General features: G+C 45.8%; 1 protein-coding gene across 6 annotated transcripts; it reads left to right on the forward strand.

The window, feature by feature from the left end:
- Nucleotides 1–4711: 4711 nt before the first annotated feature.
- Sinhcaf (SIN3-HDAC complex associated factor) lies at nucleotides 4712–25760 on the forward strand. Of its 6 annotated transcripts, none has more exons than XM_042677589.1 (7): nucleotides 4799–4885; nucleotides 10573–10684; nucleotides 15055–15202; nucleotides 18972–19071; nucleotides 20634–20760; nucleotides 24027–24177; nucleotides 25417–25760. In XM_042677589.1, exons 3-7 carry the CDS (start codon nucleotides 15075–15077, stop codon nucleotides 25574–25576), a joined length of 666 nt encoding a protein of 221 aa, XP_042533523.1. In that variant the 5' UTR covers nucleotides 4799–4885; nucleotides 10573–10684; nucleotides 15055–15074; the 3' UTR covers nucleotides 25577–25760. The 6 variants fall into 6 exon arrangements, with proteins under 6 accessions (XP_042533528.1, XP_042533523.1, XP_042533527.1 ...); XM_042677591.1 differs by lacking the exon at nucleotides 4799–4885 and adding an exon at nucleotides 6190–6275; XM_042677588.1 differs by lacking the exon at nucleotides 4799–4885 and adding an exon at nucleotides 7236–7326.

The raw sequence follows: 25760 nt of genomic DNA on the forward strand, positions 1-25760 counted from the left end.
AAAAAAGTCCCTGGCTCCTAGCTGCTTAGGAGGCTGAGGATCACCTAAGGATCACCATTTAAAGCCATCCCAGGCAGAAAAGTTCATAAGACTCTGTCTTCAACTAAGGCCTCCCTCCTTCCCCGTCCCTGCAAAAATAAGAGTGTCAGCCTTGAGCAGAAAGCCAAGCAAGAGCATGAAACACTCAGTTCAAGCCCCAGTATACACACACACACACACACACACACACACACACACACACACATGCACGCACACACACACAGAGTATCAGTATTTCTCCCTATCCTGGTAACTCCTTAGTTTGTTTGTCATGGTGCTTGAACTCAGGGCCTAGGACTGTCTGAACTTTTTTGCTCAAGAGCCACCAGCACGTTGGCTCTAATAACTCCCTTAAAAAGCAGATGAGTGCTTAGGGGACATAGGGGTTTTGTTGCTTCTACTCCTGATACAAAAGTACCAGTCTTGGCTTCTTCTCTTGGAAAAGCCAAAGGGTTAGTGGGGTGGAAGTGGTAGTGTGGTCTCTTGACCAGGGTTCCTGTCACATTGATATTTAATGTAAAAGGTTGATTGAAGAAAGTGACTCATTAGCCAACTGCTGGTGGTGCATACTTGTACTCCTAGCTATTCAGGAGGCTGAGATCTGAGGATTTTGGTTCAAAGCCAGCCTGGGCAGGAAAGTCACTGAGACTCCTATCTCCAATGAGTCACTAAAAAGGCCAGATGTAGAGCTGGGGTTCAAGTGGTAAAATGCTAGCTTTGAGCCCAAAAACTCAGGAACAGTGCCCAGGCCCTGAGTTCAAGGCCCAGGACTGGCACAGATACAAAAAAGTGACTCATCTCATCTTACACACACACACACACTGCATTAAATTATTTGGCTAAGAATTGGAGATCTCACCAAAAGGGGTTCCCTTCATAGGCAATTCCTCAGATAAGAAACATACTTTAGGTGCTTATGTATGTGGTCAGTCTTGTTCAACCACATTCCTGTCATCGTCTCCTTACATCACAATCTCCATCCCACATCAATTTATTCTTTTTCTTTGGAAGCACAGACAGCCAAATCTTGTCATCTTACAAGTTTGGAGGAATTCCAGAAAGCCAAGACAATTTCTGCATCCTGCCATATATCCTAAGTATTTGCAAGTAGGTACATTCTGGACAAAAATGAGTGTGTCCTTAAAAGGAAAGAGAAAGAAGAGCCAGTCTTGTAGGGCTGATAGCTCCTAGGCAAATGACCCGAATGGCTTGTTTTCATTCTTTGGGGATGTTTGTGTTAACAATTCAGGTGTATCTGTGTCACATTTATGTCACCTTTTACTCTGTAGATCACTCTCCATCTCCCTAAAGCTTAAGCTACATGTCAGGCTGCATCAGCACTTGAAGTCTACAAAAGACAACTCTGATGCCAGGTGCTGGTGGCTCACACTTGTAATCTTAACTACTCAGGAGGCTGAGATCTGAGGATCACCGTTCCAAGCCAGGAAAGTCCCTAAGATTCTTATTTCCAATTAACTACCAAAAATCCAGAGTGGAGCTGTGGCTCAAAGTGGTAGCCTTGAACAAAACGTTCAAGCCCCACAACTGAACAAAAAATAAAAGCAACTCTGATGCCAGGTGCTGGTGGCTCATCCTTATAATCCTAACTACTCAGGAGGCTGAGACTTTATGATTGTGGTTCAAAGCCAGCACATGCAGGAAAGTTTAAGACTCTTCTAACCGATTAACTACTCAAAAAAAAAAAAAAAAAAAACCCAGATGTGGAGCTGTGGCTCAAGTGGTACAGCACTAGCCTTAGCAAAAGAACACCAGAGAGCTGGGAATGTGGTTTAGTGGTAGAGTGCTTGCCTACCTGTCATGCATGAAGCCCTGGGTTTGATTCCTCAGTATCACAAACAGAAAAAGCCAGAAGTGGTGCTGTGGCTCACGTGGTAGAGTGCTAGCCTTGAGCAAAAGAAGCTCAATGACAGAGCCCAGACCCCAAGTTCAAGCCCCAGAACTGGCAAAATAAATAAATAGCAGGTGGTTGTTAAAAAAAAAAAAAAAAACCTTAAGGAATTCAAATTTCTCTTTATAAAGATTTTATTCCTATCCTTACAAAAATTACCCAAATTATTTTTGATCCTGTAGTTTGGAAGCAGAGGAAATTTTGTTATATGGTTTGATCTCAATGTCAATGGTCACTTCTAGGTTTTTGTCTTTTCTTTTCCTTTCTTTCTTTCTTTCTTCTTTTTTTTGGATTTTTTTACTGTGCATGTACTGGGACTTCAACTCAGAGACTTCTACTCTTAATTAGCTTTTTCCCTTAGGTGGGCACTTTACTACTTGAGTCACACCTCCACTTCCAGCTTTTTGTTATTTAACTGGAGATAACAAGACTTTTGGATTTGTCTGTCCAGGTTGTCTTGAGCTATAACTTGAAGGAAAAGTTAAGGGACCTGCCTAGGCCTTCAGTTCAAGCCCTAATACCAGCACAGGCATGCGTGCACACATGCACACGCACGTGTATGCACACACACACAGAGGGCATTGTATTAATCAGGACAGTCAAATTTATTTTAGTTCAAATGCAAAAATTGTAAAGCTGGTTTGAGATAAACCTTTTTTTTTTTTTTTGGTCAATCTTAGGGCTTGAACTCTGGGCCTGGGCGCTGTCCCTCAGCTCCTCAGCTCAAGGAGAGTGCTCTAGTGGTAGAGCCACAGCACCACTTCTGGGTTTCTAGTGGTTAATTGAAGATAAGAGTCTGACAGACTTTGCTGCTTTGGCTGGCTTTGAACCATAATCCTCAGATCTCAGCCTCCTGAGTAGCTAGGATTACTGGCATGCGTCATGGGTGCCTGACTGAGATAAACGTTTTATGAATTTAAAAAATATCCATTAATGTATCACTTTACAAATAACTACCAAGAATCCATTCCTTACTGGGCATGATTTTAGGTACTAGAATACAAAAATGAGCTAGATAAAATCTTTGCCCTTAAGGAGTTCATATTTTTAGTGAGATGTGTCAGAGTTTTTTTTTTTTTTTCTCCACAGGTATTTAAAAATAGTTTCTATATATAGTTGCAGTAATAGTATAATTACAGAACCTAATAAAAAGAAACAATACTTAAGAACTTCACAAGTGAGTTTGTACTCTATGTTTTAGGAGTTAGCTGTTAAATTAGCCAAGTTATCTATTTGTGTGTTTGTGTGTGTGTGTGTGTGCTGGTATGGGGCTTGTACTCAGGGCCTGTTGCTCTTGATTAGCATTCTCCCTTCACCTCAAGACTGGTGCTGTAGCACTAGGGCCACACCTTCTTTTCTAGCTTTTTGCTGGTTAACTGGAGATGAGTTTCATGGACTTTTCTGTCCATGCTGACTTCAATCTGTGATCCCCAGATCTCAGCTACCTGAGTAAGTTTTCTATTTAAATCCTATTGTTGACCCTAACTTGGAAGCAGGAAGTCTTGTCAGCTGATGATCAAATTTTATGGTTGCTTTTTACACTTTGGTAGCTTGGGACCAATATTCAATTTCTGGGAAATATGTTCTTCTCTTTGGGGCCCTCTCATTGTCCTTAATCCCAAACCTTTTCTGGAGCTACTTGTGTTCTTGGAATAAATGTGTACTGTGCGCCTCTATTTAGTTATTTACTTATATGTTTTCTTTCCTGCTTTGCATTTGAGTTTTATTTCATCTTTTTTTTTTTCTGGGTCTATACTTGCTTTTATGGTTTAAGACTATTACATATTCCGAGGGAAAGTGTGCGCTCCACTAACTCCCTTAATTCCCAGGTTCGCTAGTGAGCGGAATGATTTCTGGGGGAGTGAAACAACCCTTTACAAGCACCTGGAGGAGAGATGGGCGAGTTCAGCTTCCAGAGTGTGCACCAGTTAGTCTTTTAAGAAAGCCATGCTGTTCTCACAAAAAGTAACCCCTCCCATCCCAGTAGCTTGAAATCTATGGCCAACGTGGAAGATAAGAAGAAAATCAATCCGGGCGCCAGTGGCTCACGCCTGTCATCCTAGCTACTCCCAGCAGGCTGAGGCCTGAGGAACGAGGTTCAAAGGCAGCCCCGGCAGGAAAGTCCTGGAGACTCTTATCTGCAACTCATCACAGAAAAGCTGGAAGTGGCGCCGTGGCTCAAGTGGTGCAGCGCCAGAGCCAAAGCGAATAGCGACAGCGCCCAGGCCCCGAGTTCAAGCCCCACGACTGACAAAATTTAAAAACACCACCAAACCACCCCAAACCTTAGACGCTCATTTCCAGCAGACGTTAGGAAAGGCGGGTTCGTACCAGCTCAGCCAGGGTGCTCGCAAGAACCCCACCACCGGGTGCGGGCCGCGAAAGTAGCTTCTAGAAGTATTAAGTCACGGGAGCGGCAAGACCTCAGAACGTGTCGGGGGAAGCGCGCCCCAGGTACCGGGCTGACCTTTCCGCCACCGTCGCGCCGCCACACCCCCTCCACCGCGGCCCGCAGTCGCGAGGCGTTTGTTTGTGGGACGTCCGCCGTAGTAAGCAGTCCCCGCCCCGCGTCTCCCCCTCGCTGCCTCGTTTCCCGCGCCCAGGGGTTGCTCCCCTTAAAAGGACAATGGAGGCCTCGAGAGCGCGCACGCACGCCGGCCCGCCGGGCGTTCTCCCCCCCCCCCGCCCACGACGCGCGCGCGCCCGTATGCAAATAAACTCGATTCAAGAGAATTTGGTCCCGGCGGCGGCGCACGCGCAGTGGGAAAGCGGAATCTACACCTTCCCGGCCAGCGGTAGCAACTGCAGAACTGCAGGAGACAATCTTTCTAGACAAGGCGGTTGGCGGCGGGGAGCAGGCGCTTGCGGGAGGCTGGCCGGGCGGTGCTGGCTGCACCTCGGGGACGTCAGTGCGTGTGGATCGGCCGCTCGTGGGAGGTGAGTGATCCCGAGCGTTACTTGAGTGGTGCCAAGTTGTCGGTGTGAAGATCTGATGTCGGAGTGATCTTTTTTCCTTTCGCCTCCCCCTCCCCCCTCTGGCCGCACGCACGCACACACAAACACGCGCACACACAGGAAGTTTTGTCTTGGAGGTGGCATCGCGGCGTGCTGTGTGCGTGACTCCGGAGCCCAGTTCTTTTGTGCACGCGTTTGGATGTGTACCGGGGCGGGCTCGTGAGGTAAACCGAAAGTCCAGGGCGGGGGCGCGGGGCCGGCGGCCACGCCGAAGGTGACAATGACTCCCAGCCGCAGTGTTCCGTCGGGGGGGAGCGGGTGGCCGCGGGGCGGGGTGCCCGGGCGGGGAGGCCGCGCTCCGTCGCTCCCCGCGCGGCGGGCTTCTTCCCACAGCCCGTGCCCGGGAGCGGACGGGGACGGACGGACAATGAATGCCGCCGTGCAGAAAACTTGCAAAGTTGCGGGCCCGGGGAAGTAGGGGCCTGCGCGTGTCGGGGTGCGGGGACCGGGCAGCGGGGTCGGGCCGCCCCGCCGCGCGCGCTGCCGCGGCGTTGGCCCGGCTTGGGAGGGCTGCGGCTGCGACAATGCGGCCGGCACGCGGTCGCCCTCCGCAACCCGCGGCCACGCGCGCCGGGCTCGCCGCCCAGGGCGGGGGCACCGGGCGCGGCACCCCCGCCCCAAGTTTGGCCGGCGGCCGCGTGCTCACCTGTAGCCTCGGCGCGGGCGCCCGGGCGCTGACGTCCCGGCGCCGGTGGAGCGGAGCTGCTCGGCCGAGGCCGGAGCGAGCGAACTCCGGAGGAAGGCACCGCTGGGGTTTGCACGTTCGTGTGCTTGCATGCGTGCGCGCGTGTACGTGTGTGTGTGTGTGTGTGTGTGTGCTCGGCACCGCAGAGCACGTGCTCCTGGGGCCCCGGCCTAGGAGCGGACGCCCCGCTGCGGGGCGGGGACGCAGGCGGGCGGGCGCGGGGCTCGGCCCGCAGGACAATGTGATTTGCAGATGATGGCGTCTCGCCAGTTTAAAAGCCGGAGTGGAGAAGTGGCGGCCCCGCCCGCGCGGCGCTCGCAGGGACGCGGAGAACTTTGGCTAACAAGCCGACGGCCGCGGGGGAGCGGGGTCCGCCGCCCGGGGACGCCGGGGCCCCGCGGGGTGTCGGCCAGTGCGCTCCCCCCCTCCGCCCCCGCCCCGGGCCCCGCCGTCCCCGGGGCCGCACGTACGCAGTGCCGGGGCGGACGGAAAACAAAGAGCGGCGAATGCCCGAGCGGGCCTGGGGCCGCGGCGGGGGGCGGCCGCGGACCCCGAAGTTCGGGCGACTTTGCGGAGGGGCTTTTGTCCCCTGAGCCCTGGCGGAGGAAACTTCAGCGCGAGCGCGGGGTGAGCTTGGTACCGGGGGCGAGCGCGCCCCGCACTGCAGCCGCGGCTGCACCGGGCAGAAAGGGGAGGCCGGCGGCCACGGACCCCGCTACCGGCGGCCCGGGCGGGAGTCTGGGAGGTCTGTGGATTCGCCTTTGAAGTCGAACTGTTGCCATGTTTGAATTACGTCAGGGCAAAGCCATGAGGAGGAACAAGCCCCGGCCGGCCGCGCGGCGTGCGGGGGGCGCGGCCTGCGGGCGGCGCCAGCGGGGGGCGGCGGGGCGGGGCGGGCTCCGGTTCCGGGGCGGGGGAGGGGAGCGGGAGCCCGGCGGGGACCCCCGATCGCCGCAACCCCTGCCCTCCACAGGGCCTCACTCGCCACTGTCGATGCCCCCCACCCCTTTTTGTTTTCAAGTTTTTAGGTTGCGGTCGTCACGGTGATGCGCCGGGGGTCCCGGGTGCGGGAGCGCGTTTCTTGTCGGGCATTGTCGCCCCTCTCCTCGCTCTCGGGTTTTTTCCTCCCACAGGTTGTGTAGCTCGGTGTGACGCCTCGGTTACCGCCGTCCCCGGGCGCTTCTGTTTGTTGCGGCTCGCGGTGGCCGCGGGGTGCTCTGGGGTCCCGGGGGGTGTTTGGAGGGGCGATCGGGGCGATCCTCCTCGGGGAGGCGGCATTTGGAGGCGTTCGGGGGAAGCCGGCGAACATGGAGATTGCGGATTCCTCCATCCACTCGGTAGCTGGCACATCCAGCCCCCTGCCCCGCGTCACCCGAAAACCACTGTGGGGGAGTTTGGGCCTCCCCCCCCCCCGACTGTCCTGAGGAAGTGAGCACTGTGGGCGATTGTTCCCGTTTCTAGTTTGTGTGTGGCCGGGAAGGCAGGTTTGTTTGGGTTGGGAGATTTGGAGTGGTGCAGAGTTTGTTCTGCGAACTAGGACCCCAGCGGACTTCTTTTTGCTTCCTAACTTTGCAGTACTTGCAGGCACTTGGAAAATCAAGGAATGACGACTGCTTAGCCAGCCGCTTTGCCGCAGCGATCCAATCCCCCTTTTTCACATGGTCCTAAGGAAAGAAAGGTGAAGACAACTTTTTGCTCGGTCTAATTCTTTGAATAATTAAGATGAATTTGACCCTGTCAATGAAAAGACTTACTGAAAGCACCTGCTTTTTTAACTGAAGTTTGCCCGACTTGAAAAGCCTTTTTAATAATGTATTGTTGCAAAACACAACACGTTTTTAAGCTGCCCAATCTAAATGAAGGGCTGGAAGTTGTTTCTGGTGGAGTTCAGAGCAAAGCCTGCTGCTGGTATTTAAACAATTTATGTGATAATTTGGAAAAGGGGATTTTTTTTTTTCTTAAAGTATTCCAGACTCAGTGTTTGATCATTTTTCTCTGCTTTTATCTCAAGATTACCTCAAGGAAGCAAGCATTTAGGGGACTGAGAGGAAGTTGCTTAGGGTAATGGCTACCCAATAGGGCTAGTTTCTCCCCAGTTCCTTTGAGCTAGAGTTGACCTTCTGGTTACCCCTCCTAGGTTTTCTTTTCAAGCTTTTTTTGTTTTGTATGTGGCCCCAGGCTTAGCTCAAAAATTATGCTGGTTTGACACATGGGTGCTTCTTTGGTATTTGGGGTTTGCCTACAGTCTAGACATCCGATAAGCAACACTCTATCTGTTGATCCTTTCCTGAGTTCTGTGTTTGAATCAGCTTTAAGATGTTTTGCCACACCAAGAAAAAAAAATCCATGCAAGTTGAAATCCATTTTCCCCCTGTTCTTATTAAGTAAACACATTCCTCTCAAGTTTTGGTTGACCAAATCACAAACAGAAAGGCAACCAGAATTAGTACATTTCTGAAGTGAATTGAAAGAAAACATGTCAAAAACTTGGTTTAAGAACTTTGACTTTCCTTTGGGTCCTGTATTTAAAAGGTACTTCGCAAGTACACACAGATTCTTTATTTTCTTTCATGTCATAGGCCTATTATTGCAAGAATTTCAGGATCCTGGAAAATTTCAAACATAACATGTAGAGAAAAATATTTTGCTTTTAGATATTAGGATGACTTATAAAAACGAATGATTTGTGAGTGGAAGAACACAAAGACGAGGACTCAATTCAATGGTCTTCTCTTTGTATTACTTTTCCAGAAGGAATGTATAATACCACCTGAGTGGGGTTAATTCTATGTGTTTGGACACTGGATTGTTAGCGATTAGGCCTTGGGAAAACATAACTGGTGGAACTTAAATTATGATCACATATTTATGTCAGCAAAGAGATTATGAGTGATTTCATGTGTAAAATTAAGTGACTACACATGTAAAAGTTTTTCAGTGGGGAAAGTTTCAGCTGACTTGAAACCTAAAACAAAAATGTTACAAACCTATTAAGAAGACACATTAATTCATTTACTCACCTGGCACTTAGTATTTAATGCCATTTTCTCTTTTCTTTTCCTTTTTTTTTTTTTGTCAGTTGCGGGGCCTGAACTCTGGGCCTGGGCGCTGTCCCCCAGCTCTTCAGCTGTAGACCAGCGCTCTACCACTTGAGCCTTAGCCGCGCTTCTGGCTTTTTCTGCTTATGTGGTGCTGAACCGAACCCAGGGCCTCATGCATGCAAGGCAAGCACTCTACCACTGAGCCACCTTCCCAGCGCTTCATTTTCTCTTTTCATAGGGAAGCTGGGCTAGCTACTCAGGAGGCTGAGATTTGAGGATCACAGTTCGAAGCCAGCTGGGCAGGAAAGTCTGTTAGACTTACCTCCAACAAACTCAGGAAAGGCCAGCAGTGGAGCTGTGGCTCAAGTGTTAGAGCACTAGCCTTGAGCAAAAGAAGCTCAGGCCCTGAGTTCAAACTCTATCTTAGGATGGTAGTTCGAAACCAGAGGGCAGGCAAATCTAGGAAACTCTTATTTCCAGTTAGCCAGCAAAAACTGGACGTGGAGGTGTGGCTCAAAGGGTAATGAGCCTTCGGTGAAAAAAGCCAAGCTAGAGTGTGAGGCCCTGAGTTCAAGCCCCCTACACAGCACACACACACAAAAACCCAAAACAAATCAAACAAAAAAACAGCCCACTAAAACAAAACTGAAGCCTGGAGTGGAAAGAAAGAATGTGTTTGGTCCCTTCTCCCACCTCCAGAAACCAGTTCTAGAATGACTGCCTTTTATTCCTGTTAGCTTTTCCAATTCTTATTCAATCGTTTTTTACATTTTTAAAAAAAGTCCCTGAAAGACCCAGAAAAGGTTGTGTTCTTTCTTCCTGATTTCTCGACCTTCTGAATTAGCCTTGTGTTTCCTGTGGGGATTTAAGTTGAAAATACCTTGGTTTCACCAGCTTTTCTTTTCATTGTATCTGCAAGTAAAGTTTTTAGTATTAGGGGAATAATCTGGAAATCAAGTCCAGAAGAAAGGCAGGGAGGTATGTTTGCTTGCAGTTACTGGTTCAAGTATAATGGATTAAATCGTGTCTGTTTCTGTGTACTGTAAGCTTCATCATTTATTATAACAATCACCTGATTGATTTTTTTTTTAACTTTGGTAATGTTAGTACACACTGAATTGAGGAACTTTTCCTTCCTCCCCTACCACCCCCACTCCTGCGTTTAACTCAGGGCCTAGTTGCTGTCCTGTAAGCTTTTTTTTCCTTTTTTTCCCCCCTTAATGCTGGTGCTGTACCACTTGAGCCACAGCTCCACTTCTAGTTCTTTGCTGTTTAATTGGAGGTAAGAGCCTCACTGATTTATCCCTGGCTGACTTTTAGACTGTTTTCCTCAGATCTCTGCCTCCGAGTAGCAAGGACCCCACTTGTAAGCTACCAGTGCACCCCGCTTGAAGTAACTCATCTTGATACTAACTTCTCTAGATTTGGGACTAATTCTTCCTCCCCACACTCCCTCTTGAAATAGCACAAACTAGTTTCTACCAGTTATGAAAATAGATGGACATTTCATTCATTTTTTTTCTCCATAGTAATTCATTTGGTATGCATTTCCAGAAATAATTTATGTTGTCCCTTGAGCTTTTTTGTTCAGGGCTAGCTAGCATTCTACCACTTGAACCACAGCTTCCCTTCTGGCATTTTGGTGGTGAAGCGGAGATGAGTGTCATGGACTTTCCTGTCTGGGCTGGCTTCAAGCTGTGATCCTCCAACCTCAGCCTCCTGAGTAGCTAGAATTACAGGTGTGAGTCATCGAGCCTGGCTACATCAGGACAACTTTTGTTTTTCTACAAAAATCCATAGACCAAATGTTAAAAAAAAATAACCTCTTTCAGATTGTGCTTTTCTCTTTATTGTGGGCACTGTTTCCCATTCATGCCTTTCAGATTCATCTTGGCTATCCCAATTCTTTTTCCATCGTTAGCAGATTCCACCTGTTTCTGTGGACTGTGTGTAGACAACACCTGGCTGTAACCTAAGACTTTCTTCCTGTAACAGGTTAGTAACCCCTGCAACGGCTATTGAAATAACCTAGGAGATAATACAGTAAATAAATAAGTGAAATCTTTTTAGATCAGTGTTCTAAGAAAGGGTTGGGGAAATATTGCAAGATAATTTAGTTTTGCAGGCTGAGAGAATAGAGAGGTGGTAGTCTCCAGACAAATACCAGCCAAAGGACCTTATTAAGGTGGCAACAAAGGTGGTTTTAGCGTTCTTGGGCAGCCTGGAAATAGCCTTTTGTTCTTTGTCAAGGAGTTTAGTTATTCTCCTGAAGCTAGACTTGATAACTTCATAGAGAGAAAAGGAAGAGAGTAATTGATTTCCACACTTATTTTTTATTTTTTTATAATTTTTAATTTTTGTTTGTTTTTTTGCCAGTCATGGTACCTGAACTCTGGGCCTGGGCGTTGTCCCTCAGCTCTTCAGCTCAAGGCTAGTGCTCTACCACTTGAGCCACAGCACCACTTCCAGCTTTTTCTGTTTATGTGGTGCTGAGGAATTGAACCCAGGGCCTCATGCATGCAAGGCAAGCACTCTACCACTGAGCCTCCTTCCCAGCCCCTTATTTTTTATTTTTTAAAGTTGAATTCTAAAGGTGTGTTGTACAGGGGGGTTCCAGTTACATAAGTCAGGTAAAGAGTGCATTTCTTTTTGTACAATGTCTCCCCTTCTTTGGCTCTCCCAGTTTTTGTCTTCCTATCCCCATCCTTAAGTTGTATAGTTTATAAATAATTTTTGTGCTGATACTAGGGTCAAACTCAGGGCCTTGTGCTTTGGCTTGGCTTAATTCCCTTGAGGTTGTTGCTCTACCACTTGAGCCACAGCTCCACTTCTGGCTTTTTTCTGGTTAATTGGAGATTAAGAATCTCAAGGATTTTCCTGCCTGACTGATTTCAAATCATGATCCTCAGATCTCAGGCTCTTGGGTAGCTAGGACTATAGGCATGAGTCACTGGTGCCTGGCAGTATCTATTTAGGGCAAAAAGGACAAGTTGGATCAAGAGCTGTGTGCTGAGAAGTACCAATAAGAGTATTAAGGGTATTAGCAATTTTGGCAAACTAACTGCCCAAACAGAAGGCAAAATTATAAATTGAAAAAAACTTCCAGCTGGGCACTGGTGGCTCACACCTGTAATTTTGCCTATCTTTGAGCACAAAAGCTCAGGAACAGCGCCAGGCCTTGAGCTCAAATCCCAATACTGGTGCACGCATGTGCATGCATGAGTGTGTGTGTGTGTGTACATGCATGCGCATGCACGCACACACACAGTATCAGAGCTGACTACCAGCCATGTGCTAGTATTTCACAGATTTTCAAAAGTTAAGATTTATCCCTATTTTAGAGATGATAAAGGAGGCAGGGGGTGAAACACATTAAGTCTATTTCTTGAAGTTTGAGTCAGATCAGATCTGTGTGCCATCAATACCCCCTTCTTAACATTGTCACCTTGGAAATGGAAAAAGCCCAAGAGGCATGCAAAGCCTGGAGTTCAAACTCCAGTAAAGGCAGGAAGAAACAATACACAGTGGTATTTTCATGTACTTCAGAAGAGAAGTGAGATTTCATCTCAATGTTTCCCAAGGGGCAAATGAAATTAGAAGGGACTTCTTATTTCTAAGACAGAAGCAGAAGTGGAGCTCTTGCCCTTCACTTACAATTTGCATTTTGTACTGCTCATTATTCCTGCCTTTTACAAGAAAATTCATAAATCCAACTTTCTCACTCCCTGGAATCGCTCTTGAACTCAAGGCCTCATGCTCTCACTTGCCTTTTTCACTCAAGGCTGGCTGTACTGCTTGAACCACACCTCTACCTCCTGCTTTTTTTTGGGAGGGGTCCAATCGTGGGGCCTGAACTCTGGGCCTGGTCGCTGTCCCTCAGCTCTTTAGCTCAAGGCTAGCGCTCTACCACTTGAGCCACAGCGCCACTTCTGGCTTTTTTCTTTTTGCTTATGTGGTGCTTTGGAATCGAACCCAGGGCCTCAGGCATGCAAGGCAAGCACTCTACCACTGAGCCACCTTCCCAGCCCTACCTCCTGCTTTTTTCTTTTTTGCTGGTTCATTGGAGATAGGAGTCTGAGACTTTTCTGCCCCAAGTGATTTCAAACAGCCAACCTTAGATCTCAGCCTCCGGAGTAGCTAAGGTGGTAGGCTGGGATTTATTTATTTTTTGTGCCAGTTCTACAGTTCCACTAACCACTTTTTGGTTGATTTTCCTGTCCAGGCTGGCTTTTCTAACTTGGATCCTCAGATCTCAGCCTCCTGAGTAGCTAGCATTACTGGTGTGAGCCACTGGGGGGAGGGGGTGCATTTATATTCAGAACTTTGAATGCTGGGAAGTAGGCAGATAGTTAGAAGCAGATGAAAACAAACATTAAGGTTTTATTACTCATGGCTCTTTGTAAGTGCTGATAAAATAGTCTCATTATTGGGAAATAATTGCAAGCAAGTGACATAGCAGCAGAAAAACACGAAACACTCAGTTCTATTGACCCTTTATGAAGAATGTTGAAAAGTGTTGCTCTAGTTACAAGGCTGGTATGGACCAGAATCCTGTACCTTACCTACAAAGGTGACTAAGAGTATGTGATTGACTAAAATGATCAATCAGGGATTCCCACAGCATGTGATCACGTGTGTTTTTTATTTCTTCCTTTTCCCATTCTGTCATTTCAAGGTCTTTTCTAATCTGGGTGCTAGTCATAGTCACACTTTTCATCCTAGCTACTCAGGAGGCTGAGATCTGAGAATCAAGATTTGAAGTCAGCTTGGGCAGAAAATTCTATGAGATTCTTACCTCTAATTAAGAACCAAAAAGCTGGAAGTGGAGCTGTGCCTTTAAAGACAGTGTTTGGGTTCTGAGTTCAAGTGCCAGTACTGGCAATAAATAAGTCACAAAATAGGTGGCAAAGTTCGTTTCACCTGGTTCCATATTAAAAAGTATTAAAAGCTAACAGCTACTATGTGTGTATACACATAAGTATGTATGTGTGCGTGTCTGTATATATATATACATGAATCATGTATATACACACAAAATACATCTGTATATAATCAATTTTAAACTTCAAGATGATCAAAAAGCATTTTTTGTTGTTTTGGTTAGTTGGTTGGTTCAACTGGGTTTCACTGTGTTTACCAGATTTCCCTCCCACCCCCACCCTCAGGGGATTACAGGCTTGCCATACCACAGCTGGATAGAAAAAAGTCTTCTGTAATGTTCCTTTGGTTCTTTCTCATTTATGTTATGCAAAGTAAACTTAGGTATATTGAATTAAATGTAAAGAGTGATAATGTCTATTCCCTGTCTTCATAATCTCATTAAGTTAGAATAGGATTGACCTTATTTATATGCTCTTACATTTTTATGTACTTATTTAGCCAGTCCTGGGACTTGAACTCAGGGCTTGGGCACTGTCCCTGAGGTTCTTTTTTTTTTTTTCCTTGGTCGTGGGGCTTGAACTCTGGGCCTGGGCGCTGTCCCTGTGCTCTTCAGCTGAAGGCGAGTGCTCTACCTCTTGAGCCACAGCGCCATTTCCAGTTTTCTAGTGGTTTATTGGAGATCAGAGTCTCATGGACTTTTCTGCCTGGGCTGGCTTTGAACTGTGATCCTCAGATCTCAGCCTCCTGAGTAGCTAGGATTACAGGTGTGAGCCACCAGCGCCCGGCTGTCCCTGGGGTTCTTTTGCTTAAGGCTACCACTCTACCATGTGCCATAGCACCACTTCTGGCTTTTTCTGTGTATGTGGTACTGAGGAATTGAACCCAGGCCTGTTGGGCAAGTTCTTTACCAGTCAGCCACATTCCCAGCCTGAACTTTCATTTTTAAATGTTAAGTATTGGGGCTTGAACTCAGGGCCTCAGGCACTTGCTTAGGACTTTTTGCTCACACCTGGGGTTCTGCCACTTGATCTACATCCCTTTTTCTGGTGGTTACTTGGAGATAACTGTGTCACAGGCTTTCCTGACTGTGCTGGCTTTGACTTCTATCTTTGGCTCTCAGCCTCCAGAGTAGCTAGGATTACCTGTATGAGCCACAGGCACCCAGCAAGAACTAATTTTTTTTTTTTTTAACCAATTTTAGAGCTGGAGACAAAGCACAGCGGTAGAGTGCTTGCCTCCCATGTCCAGTGTCCTTGGTTCTATCTCTAAGAGAACACAGCAAGACAAAAGTTCTCTCTGCATTTCCAGTGTTTTTCTCTTTATACATATACCACTAGACACTAAGAAGTAGAAGGAAATTTAGAAGATCTTACCAGATCCTGCATGTTTGACTTGGTCAGGAAATATTATGGTGCTTTGGGGGTGGTGTGGTTTCTTGATATGTGGTTTCAAATAAAGTTGTGTCCATTTTCTTGACTTTATAGACCTTCACCTAGAAGAAAAGATGTTTGGTTTTCACAAGCCAAAGATGTACCGCAGTATAGAGGGCTGCTGTATTTGCAGAGCTAAGTCATCAAGTTCTCGATTCACTGACAGTAAACGCTATGAGAAGGATTTCCAAAGCTGCTTTGGGTAAGATAAGTTGATCTGTCTACACCTTTCTCTTTTATTGTTATTTATTTTTTGCAGGTTCTGGGGCTTGAACTCAGGGACTGGTTTGGTACCTGAGCCTCTCTGTACTCAAGGCTAGTGCTCTACTACTTGAGCCACAGGGCCACTTCCTGACTTATTTGAGTAGTTTATTGGAGATAAGAGTCTCAAAGGAACTTTTCTGCCCACACTGGTTCTGAACTGTGATCCTCAGATCTCACCCTCCTAAGTTGCTAGGATTATAGGCAGGAGCCACCGGTGCCCAGCTGATGTTTATACCATTCTTACAGAGAAAAACAATTACAGAAAAGGAAATATTTCTGAGCAAAGCAATTACAGCAGTGTGCTAATAATTCATATCACTTATTTTTTAATCTAGCCTTTAAAAGATCCTAATCTTAAAATTAATCCAGATAATTGTCCCTGGGCTCCTTTCGCTTGAAGTTAACCCACTATCACTTGAGCCACAGTGCCACTTCTGGCTTTTTCTGTGACTAATTGGAGAGAAGAGTCTCAGGGACTTTACTGCCATGCTGTCTTTGAACCATGATCCTCAAATATCAGCTTCCTAGCTAGGATTGCATGTGTGAGCTACCAGCACCAGGCTTTCCTGAGCTTTTTTGCTCAAGGCTAATACTCTTATCACTTGACCCACACAGCTCTTCTGGCTTTTTGTGCTTAATTGTAGACCAGAGTTCCACAAACTTTCCTAACCAAGCTGGTTTTGAACCGTGCTCCTCAGATCTTAGCCTGAGTAGCTAGGATTGCAGGCATGAGACATTGGCTCCCAGTTAGCACTAGTTACTGTCAAGTTAGTTAGGAAGCTCAGTATAGTTTAAGACAGATCCTTTTTTTAAAATTTCACCATAGGTACATTTTACATTTTTCCCCCTTATTCTCTCTAATAGCTGTCCCAAAATTTTTTTTCTGCTTTGTCTTTTTTTTTTTTCCCCCAAGTCATGGGTCCTAAACTCTGGGCCTGGGCGCTGTCCCTCAGCTCTTCAGCTCAAGGCTAGCGCTCTACCAATTGAGCCACAGCACCACTCCTGGCTTTTTCTGCTTATGTGGTGCTGAGGAATCGAACCCAACGCTTCTTGCATTGGGTTCTACCATTGAGCCACCTTCCCAGCCCAAATTAATTTCATTGTTTTTTTGTCTTGTTTTGTGGGTCATGGGGCTTGAACTCTGGACCTGGGCACTGTCCCTCAGCTCTTCAGCTTGAACTACAGCGCCACCTCCTCTGCATTGTCTTTCTAGGCAGTAGAGATATTTTTTGTTGTTGTTACTGGTTGTGGAGCTTGAACTCTGGGCCTGAGTGCTGTCCCTCAGTTCTTCAGCTTAAGGCAAGTGCTCTACCACTTGAGCCACAGCACCACTTCCAGTTAATTGGAGATAAGAGTCTCATGGACTTTTCTGCCCAGGTTGGCTTTAAACTGTGATCTTTAGATCTTACCCTTCTGAATAGCTAGGATTACTGGTATGAGCCACCAGCACCTATCTAGAGATACATTTTAACCTAACTTGCCAAGGAAGATATTGATAGTGTTCTTTCCTGAAATTATCAAGGTATTCTCGCCTGCATCCTTATTGTTTTACTTGATTATCTTACCTCTATTCAGTAATATGGAACGTATTTTCCCACAACTATCTGGTTTAAAAAAAAAAAGTTTAGGCCAGGCGCTGGTGGCTCACGCCTGTAATCCTAGCTACTCAGGAGGCTGAGATCTGAGGATCGCGGTTCAAAGCCAGCCCAGGCAGGAAAGACCGTGAGACTCCTATCTCCAATAAACCACCAGAAAACCGGAAGTGGCGCTGTAGCTCAAGTGGTAGAGCGCTCGCCTTGAGCTGAAGAGCTGAGGGACAGGGCCCAGGCCCAGAGTTCAAGCCCCACGACCGACAAAAAAAAAAAAAAAAGTTTATGTTGAGCCCATTTTCCATGTTAGAAGTTAATTTTACTGGATCATTTTTATTTCTTTTCCTTTTATGCCAATCCTGTGGCTTGAACTCAGGGCCACACATACTGTCATTAAGGTTTTTTAGCTCAAGGCTGGCATGCTACCAGTAGAGCCACACCACACTCGGTATTTCTTGTTTTGTTTTTTTTTTTGCCGGATAATTGAAATAAGAGTATCACAGACTTTTCTGCCTGTATTGGTTTTGAACCTTAATCCTCAGATCTCAGCTTCCTGAGTAAGTAGCATTACAAGCATGAGCCACCACTGCCCCATTGATCATTTATTATTCATTATAACATGGTAATTATTTAGAAGGTTAACAGTACCATTTATGTCTTTGCAAATTGAATTTTTCTTCAGTTCTGATGTTACATGTATCAGTACTCTAATATGTATACAGACAAGTTTTGTGAGGAAAAGAGTTTTAGAACCTGCTATTGATCTTTTCTTTTCTTTTCTTTTTTTTCTCCACACAGCTACAAAAATCCTCTAGCAGAGCTGAGAATGGCTTAGGGATATAGTGCTTGCCTAGCATGCATGAAGCCCTGGGTTTGATTCCTCAGTACCACATATACAGAAAAAGCTGGAAGTGGTACTGTGGCTCAAGTGGTAAAGTGGTAGCCATGAGCAAAAGAAGCTCAGGACAGTGACCAGGTCCTGAGTTCAAGACCCAGGACTGGCAAAAAAACAACCAAAAATCCTCTAGCATGCAACTGGAATATCATAGCACATTATTTTTTAATTAATTCTTTTTTGTGCCAGTCTTGGGGCTTGAACTTGGTGCTTGGGTGCTATCTCTAAGCTTTTTATTTTTGTCAGTCATGGGGCCTGAACTCTGGGCCTGGACACTGTCACTGAGCTCTTCACCTCAAGGCTAGCGCTCTGCCACTTGAGCCATAGCACCACTTCCGGCTTTTTCTGCTTATGTGGTGCTGAGGAATCAAACCCAGGGTCTCATGCATGTAAGGCAAGCACTTTACCACTGAGTCACATTCCCAGCCCCTCTCTAAGCTTTTGTGCTAAATCTAGCACTCTACCATTTGAGCCAGAACTTCACTTCTGGCTTTTTGATAGGTAATTGGAGATAAGAATCTTATGAATTTTCCTGCTCAGGCTGGCTTTGCACCTTGATTCTCAGCTCCCAGCCTCCTGAGTAGCTAGGATTACAGGAGTGAGCCACCAGTACCCTGGCTCTATTTTTACTTTCAGAGTGACATTTTGTTACCTAACTTAATGAAGTATATGTATATTCTAAGAAAGATTTGACTGCATTCTTCAAAACCACTGTGACCAGAGTCTCTTGTAGGACCAAAGTTTTACTGGTACTTAATTTAAAAAATACATTATTTGGGGCTGGGAAGGTGGCTCAGTGGTAGAGCACTTGCCTTGCATGCCTGAGGCCCTGGGTTCGATTCCTCAGAACCACATAAGCAAAAAGAAAAAAGCCAGAAGTGGCGCTGTGGCTCAAGTGGTAGAGCGCTAGCCTTGAGCTGAAGAGCTAAGGGACAGTGCCCAGGCCCAGAGTTCAGGCCCCACAACCGGACCCAAAAAAAAAACAAAAAACCATTATTTATGTGCTTTTGTTCTTTATTTTTAAGCTAGCAGATTGAAATAGAATAGTTATTGGTCCTATAGAGGCTAATTATATTTCAAACAGTGGAATAAGATTATTTAGCATGATGAGAACTTGCATCTTGGGACTACAAATGGATGGTTAGATGGTTTTCTGGGAGAAGTGAACTTGCATGAATTCTTAAAGGTAAAGGAGCCTGATCCAGGTTTGTTTTCTTTATCAGGTTGCATGAAACCCGTTCAGGAGACATCTGCAATGCCTGTGTTTTGCTTGTCAAAAGATGGAAGAAATTACCAGCCGGATCAAAAAAAAACTGGAATCATGTTCGTTCCCTTTTTTTTTTTTTTTCAATTCTAATTTTATGTATCCACATACCTTTTTCTGTGTGTGTGCTGGTATTGGGGCTTGAAGTCAGTGTCTCACTAGACATTTTTGCTCCTGGCTGGCTCTGGTCTACCACTTGACTCACCTCCAGCATGGCTTTTTGCTGGATAATGTCCAGTCTGTACACTTGCTCTGTGCTGGCTTTGAACTAGGATCTTCAGACTCCAGCTTCCTGAGTAACTAGAATTATAGGTGTAAGCCACCTGTATCTGGTATATTAAGCTTTTTGTTGTTGTTGTTAACTTTCGAATACTGTGTAGAAATATTGGTCTTTTTTTATTTTTCTTAATTTTGTTGTGTCATCCACTGATGATTAACCAATACATATAGCAGATGCTTACTCTTATTCACTTTTTTTTTTTCTTTTGTCGGTTGTGGGGCCTGAACTCTGGGCCTGGGCACTGTCCCTCACCTCTTCAGCTCAAGGCTAGCACTCTAGCACTTGAGCCACAGCGCCACTTCTGGCTTTTTCTGCTTTTGTGGTGCTGAGGAATCAAACCCATGGCCTTATGCATGCAAGGCAAGCACTCTACCACTAAGCTACCTTCCCAGCCCCATCTACTACTTTTTTATTAAAGTGAGTAAGAGTGGGGCCCAGAGTTCAGGCCCCACAACCAACCAAAAAAAAAAAAGTAGTAGATGGCATTTATTACTTAATATTATATAATGATTAAAAATATACTTTGACTTTCAAACTCCTTTCCTCCTGTTCATGTGTATATGTGGGGCTTGAACTCCAGGCCTAGATGCTGACTTTAGTTTTTTTGCTCAAGTGAGCCACAGTCATTTTGTTGGTCTTTTGAATGTAAGTATTTAGCCTGGTGCTAGTGGCTCATACCTATAATCCTAGCTACTCAAGAGGTTGAGATCCAAGGATTACAGTTCAATGCCAGCTTGGACACGAAAGCCCATGAGACTCTTACCTCTCCAGTTAACCACCAAAAAAAACTGGAAAGGGGCCATATGGCTCATAGTGGTAAAGCATTTGCCTTGAGCAAAAGAGTTCAGTGACAGTGCCCAGGTCCCAAGTTCAAGCCCCATGACCAACAAAAAATAGAAAGTATTTAAAGGACTTTCTTTGCTGGGGCTGTCTTGGAATTGCAACCCTCATCTCTTACCATTCAGAGAAGCTAGGATGATACAGTCTTGGCATTCTACCTCAAACATTCTTTCAATATAATATTATGCTTTTCAAATAGAGTTAGGCTGGGGGCTGGAAAGGTGGCCCAGTGGTAGAGCGCTTGCCTTGCATGCATGAGGCCCTGGGTTCGATTCCTCAGTACCACATAAGCAAAAAGGAAAAAAAGCAGGAAGTAGCACTGTGGCTCAAGTGGTAGAGCGCTAGCCTTGAGCTGAAGAGCTGAGGGACAGCGCTTAGGCCCAGAGTTCAGGCCCCACGACCAGACCCCCCACCCAAAAAATAGAGTTACGCCTGAACCAAGAGATATATACACTGGTATCAATGCTTAGGTAACATTAAATATTCATTATTTTCTTCCAGGTGGTAGATGCCAGAGCAGGTCCCAGCCTAAAGACTACCTTGAAACCAAAGAAAGTGAAAACTCTATCTGGAAACAGGATAAAGAGCAACCAGATCAGTAAACTGCAGAAGGAGTTTAAACGTCACAGTAAGTTTCAAACCTTGGTATACCAAGTGGTTTTCCAGTTTGTTTTTGGTGGTTGTTGATGAATGGTATATTCAGATAACTTTCTTCTTGTTTGTTCCCTTTTTGACAGGGCTGAGGATCTTGCATGCTAGGGACCAGTTATACCAAACACCTTCCTGCTTCTTTCCTTTTTTACAGGGCCTTAAAATCAAGGCCTTGTGTTCTCACTGCTTGCTTGCTCATAGCTGGTGTTCAACTACTTGAGCCATACCTTCAGCCTGGCTTTTTCCCCTAGTTGTTTGGGAGATGGAGTTTTCCATCTACCAGGACTGACTTTGAACCACAATCCTTTAGATCTCAGTCTCCTGAGAAGGCCAGGATTATAGGCGTGAGTCACCAGCACTATCTAGGAACTGAGGTCTTAACGTAGAGTCCATTGCCTAAAATGCCTTCTACTTGATTCTGAAACAAAAGGTCAAAGAATTTGTTTTGCTAAACTGACTGGTAGAGGAAGAATTGGCTAAATGGGCAGAGTAGTGACTGATAAATGACCATGAAATGCTATATAAAGAAATAGGATTATTTATTAGATTTTTTGGGGGGTGAGGGGAATATGCCATTCTTAGGATTGAACTTGTGGCCTGGGCATGGTTCCTGAGCTTTTTTTGCTCAAGGCTCTACAACTTGGGCCACAGATACACTTTTTCCACTTTTAGCAATAAACATCTTGTGGACTTTCCTGGTTTGAACCCTGATACTCTGATTTTAGCCTCCTGAGATTAGCTAGGATTACAGACAGATGTAAGCCACCAGCATCTGGCTAAGAAACAGGATTTTTCATGAAGCTCATCTCCAAAGGGAAGTGTGATATATATCAAGTACACATAGAGCAGATTTTAAAGTTCCCTGAATTCGGTGCTTGGGCTGCGGTCATTCATTGAGGTGTAGGCACTGGGTGTACACCTACCTTGTTCTAATAAGGAAAAAGCAGATGATGGAATTAGCAGTAAACAGTGTGACTGAATATGGGAAAATATCAAATGAGACTCAGACTCTCACATGGCCCTAAGGAAAGGAGCTAAATGGTTATGTGTCTTTTGGGGCTCACATCTGTGATTCTAGCTACCGAGGAGGCTGAGATCTGAGGATCGCAGTTGGAAGCCAGCCTGACATGAAAGTTCATGATACTTTTTTTTTTGGTTGTGGGACTTGGACTCAGCGTGGGCGCTGTGCCTTAGTTCTTCAAGTCAAGGCTAGTACTCTACTACTTGAGACATATTGCCACTTCCGTTTTTTTGGTGGCTTATTGGGGATAAGAGTCTCGGGGGTCTGGGGAGGTGGCTCAGTGGTAGTGTGCTTGCCACGCGTGCATGAGGCCCTGGGTTCGATTCCTCAGCACCATGTAAACAGAAAAGGCCGCGCTGTGGCTCAAGTGGTAGAGTGGTAGCCTTGAGCTGAAGAGCTGAGAGGTAGCACCCACACCCAGAGTTCAGGCCCCATGACCACCACCACCAACAAAAAGTCTCACGGACTTTGCTGTCCAGGTTGGCTTTCAACATGATCCTCAGATCTCAGCCTCCTGAGTAGCTAAGATTACAGGTGTGAGCCACTGCCTGTGGCTCATGAAACTTAACCACAACAAAGTCAGAAGTAGAATGTGGCTCAAGTGGTAGAGTGCTAGCCTTGAGCAAAAACAAAAATCTGGAAATGAGCTGTATGGCTCAAGTGGTACAGCATTATTCTTGAGTGAAAAAGCCAAGCAAGAGCATGGTCATGGGCTGGGAAGGTGGCTCAGTGGTAGAGCGCTCGCCTTGCATGCCTGAGGCCCTGGGTTCAATTCCTCAGCACCACATAAACAAAAAGAAAAAAGCCGGAAGTGGCACTGTGGCTCAAGTGGTAGAGCGCTAGCCTTGAGCTGAAGAGCTGAGGGACAGCGCCCAGGCCCAGAGTTCAGGCCCCACGACCGGACCAAAAAAAAAAAAGAGCATGGGTCCATTAGTTCAAGCCTTCGTACTGGCACATGCAACTTTAATTTTATCTTGGTTATGAAGTGATAACTAAGGTTTTAGTGATAAAGCTAAGGGAGAGCCTTACTTAGTTCAAGGCTCAGTATTGACACCGAAAACAAATTCTGTTCTTAGCAGGTGCTGGAGGCTCACGCCTATAATACTAGCTACTTCAGGAGGCTGAGATCTGAGAATCACAGTATGAAGCCAGCCTAGGCAAGAAAGTCCATAACACTCTTGTTCCAGTTAACCACCAGAAAACCCAGAGTGGCACTGTGGCTCAAAGTAGTAGAGCACTACCCTTGAGTGAAAATGCTCAGGGACAGTGCCTAAGCCCTGAGTTCAAGCCCCATGACCAACAAAAAAATTACTCTTGGGCTGAAGATGTGGCTCGGGTGGTAGAGCACCAACCAGTGAACAAAAGCAAGCATCAGATAGCAAGTTTCCCAGTCTAGGACAAAAATGTGTTCTTTTAAAAAATGTATATTTAGGGCTGGGAAGGTGGCTCAGTGATAGTGTTTGCCTTGCATGCCTGAGGCCGCCCTGAGTTTGATTCCTCAGCACCACATAAGCAGAAAAAGCCAAAAGTGGCGCTGTAGCTCAACTGTTAGAGCGCTAGCTTTGAGCTTGAAGAGCTGGGGGACAGCGCCCAGACCCAGAGTTCAGCCCCCACGACCGGCAAAAAAAGAAAGAAAGATGGGGCTGGGAAGGTGGCTCAGTGGTAGAGCACTTGCCTGGCATGCCTGAGGCCCTGGGTTCGATTCCTCAGCACCACATAAGCAAAAAGAAAAAAGCCGGAAGTGGCGCTGTGGCTCAAGTGGTAGAGTGCTAGCCTTGAGCTGAAGAGCTGAGGGACAGCGCCCAGGCCCAGAGTTCAGGCCCCACGACTGGACCAAAAAAAAAAGAAAGAAAGAACGAAAGAAAATGTATATTTAGCCAGTTGCAGGTTCATGCCTGTAATCCTAGTTTCTCAGGAGGCTAAGAGCTGAGGATCACAGTTCAAAGCCAGCCTGGGCAGGAAAAGTCTGAGACTTAGATCTCCAGTTAGTCACAGAAAAAAACCAGAACTGGACCTATGGCTCAAGTTGCAGAGTGCTAGCCTTGAGCAAAAAGAAGCTCAAGGGACAGTGCTTAGGCCCCAAGTTCAAGCCCCAAGACCAGTAGGGAAAAAAAATAGTATGCTTACCAAGGGATTTGTTGGGAGTGTTTCAGCCCCTGTAGTAGCTCTTAGACATAATAAAGTGGAAGATTTTTGTTTTGTTTTGTTTGTTTTTATTGCAGATTCTGATGCCCACAGTACCACCTCAAGTGCCTCGCCAGCTCAGTCTCCTTGTTATAGTAACCAATCAGATGACGGTTCAGATACAGAGATGGCTTCTGGCTCTAACAGGACACCAGTTTTTTCCTTTTTAGATCTTACATATTGGAAAAGGTGAGTAACAGAAAATATCACACACTCCCACAGACTTGTTACATGATATATGATGGGTGAAGTAAAAAAAAAAAATTGCTAGGATATGTTCCAAAGCATGGAATAAATATGGAAGAATTCTACTTGAATTCTTTCTTCACTCCACATACAAGTATCAATTACCTAGCCATTAAAGTAGAAAACATACAACAAACAAGACTCGAGAAACAAGGTCCTCCACTCATCTGGTCAAATCATTACTAAATGACCCCATGCTGTTGACCACATACATGGTATATATGTGCACATTGGAGGGAAACTAGGAGGAGGACACAGTCCCAGAGGGAAACAGGGGAAAACATACAACAGCGGGACCCATCAGCTGCACTGGTCATTGATTAAAACAAACTAAGCAACTCAATGGCAGTGATGGGAGGGAGGGAATGAATGGGAAAGAGGGAACAGATGACGCTATGCAAAAGGAATGTACATATCACCTGATATGGAAGAAATAACTGTATTGTCAAAGCTCATGGAACTCAAACTTCATGGACCAAGACAGAGGCAATTTGCTCCACAAAGGTTACAATGTGTTTGTGACTTTAACTAAGTATCACTATCCAATAATACAGTGAAATTTGTGAAATGTATGTAATCACAATAAATCTCAATAAAATTAATCACAATTTAAAAAAATTGCAAAAAAAAAAAAAAAAAGACTCCAGAAAGGTGGGGGGAAAAAAGTAGAAAACAAGCTTGGTGCAGGTGGCTCATGTCTATAATCCTAGCTACACTGGAGGCTGAGATTTGAGCATGCAAAGCCCATCGAAGCTCAGTCAGTGAGGCTCTTACCTCCAGTTAACCACCAGAAAAGCCTGAGTGGTATTGTGGCTCAAAATGGGAGAGTGCTAGCCTTGTGCCCAAAAGCTCAGGGACAGTGCCCAGGTCCTGAGTCCAAGCCCAAGCCCCAGGGTTAGCCTAGGTGAGTGCAAGTGTGCACACACATACACGCAGAGAGAAATAACTCATTAAATAAAAACATGTTCAAATATTTCTATAATCTTGGAAATACAAATCTCAGTTTCCTAGCTACATTCTTCCAGGATCCCTATCATGTGGGAGTTGGTAATACTGTGGAAAGTGAGTCTTTTGATCATGTTGGACTAGTTAAAATGGTGGGTAGGTTTCCTTCCCTCCCTCCTTTCCTTTCTTTGTTTTATTTTTGCTTTATTAGTATTTCTTTTTTCTTTTTCCTTTTAGACAGAAAATATGTTGTGGGATCATCTATAAAGGCCGCTTTGGGGAAGTCCTCATCGATACCCATCTGTTCAAGCCCTGTTGCAGCAATAAGAAAGCCAGCACTGACAAGCCGGAGGAGCCGGGCCCAGAGCCTCTGCCCATCTCTACTCAGGAATGGTGACCGAGGCCCACGCAGAAGCCATCGGAAGTTTGCAGAGACCACAAGCAACCAACTGACCCTCTTCTTTTGAACTTGGATCCCTGCTATTCTGCCAAAAGACATTTTCTAGAATAGTTTTTTTGAATGGTTTTTCTTTTCCCTCCTTAGTCCCACAAACTCTAAAGCCAGTGTCTACTTACTACAA

Source organism: Dipodomys spectabilis, unplaced genomic scaffold, assembly GCF_019054845.1.
Source record: "Dipodomys spectabilis isolate Male_0828 unplaced genomic scaffold, ASM1905484v1 ptg000039l, whole genome shotgun sequence".
In the NCBI taxonomy this organism is placed as follows: Eukaryota; Metazoa; Chordata; class Mammalia; order Rodentia; family Heteromyidae; genus Dipodomys; species Dipodomys spectabilis.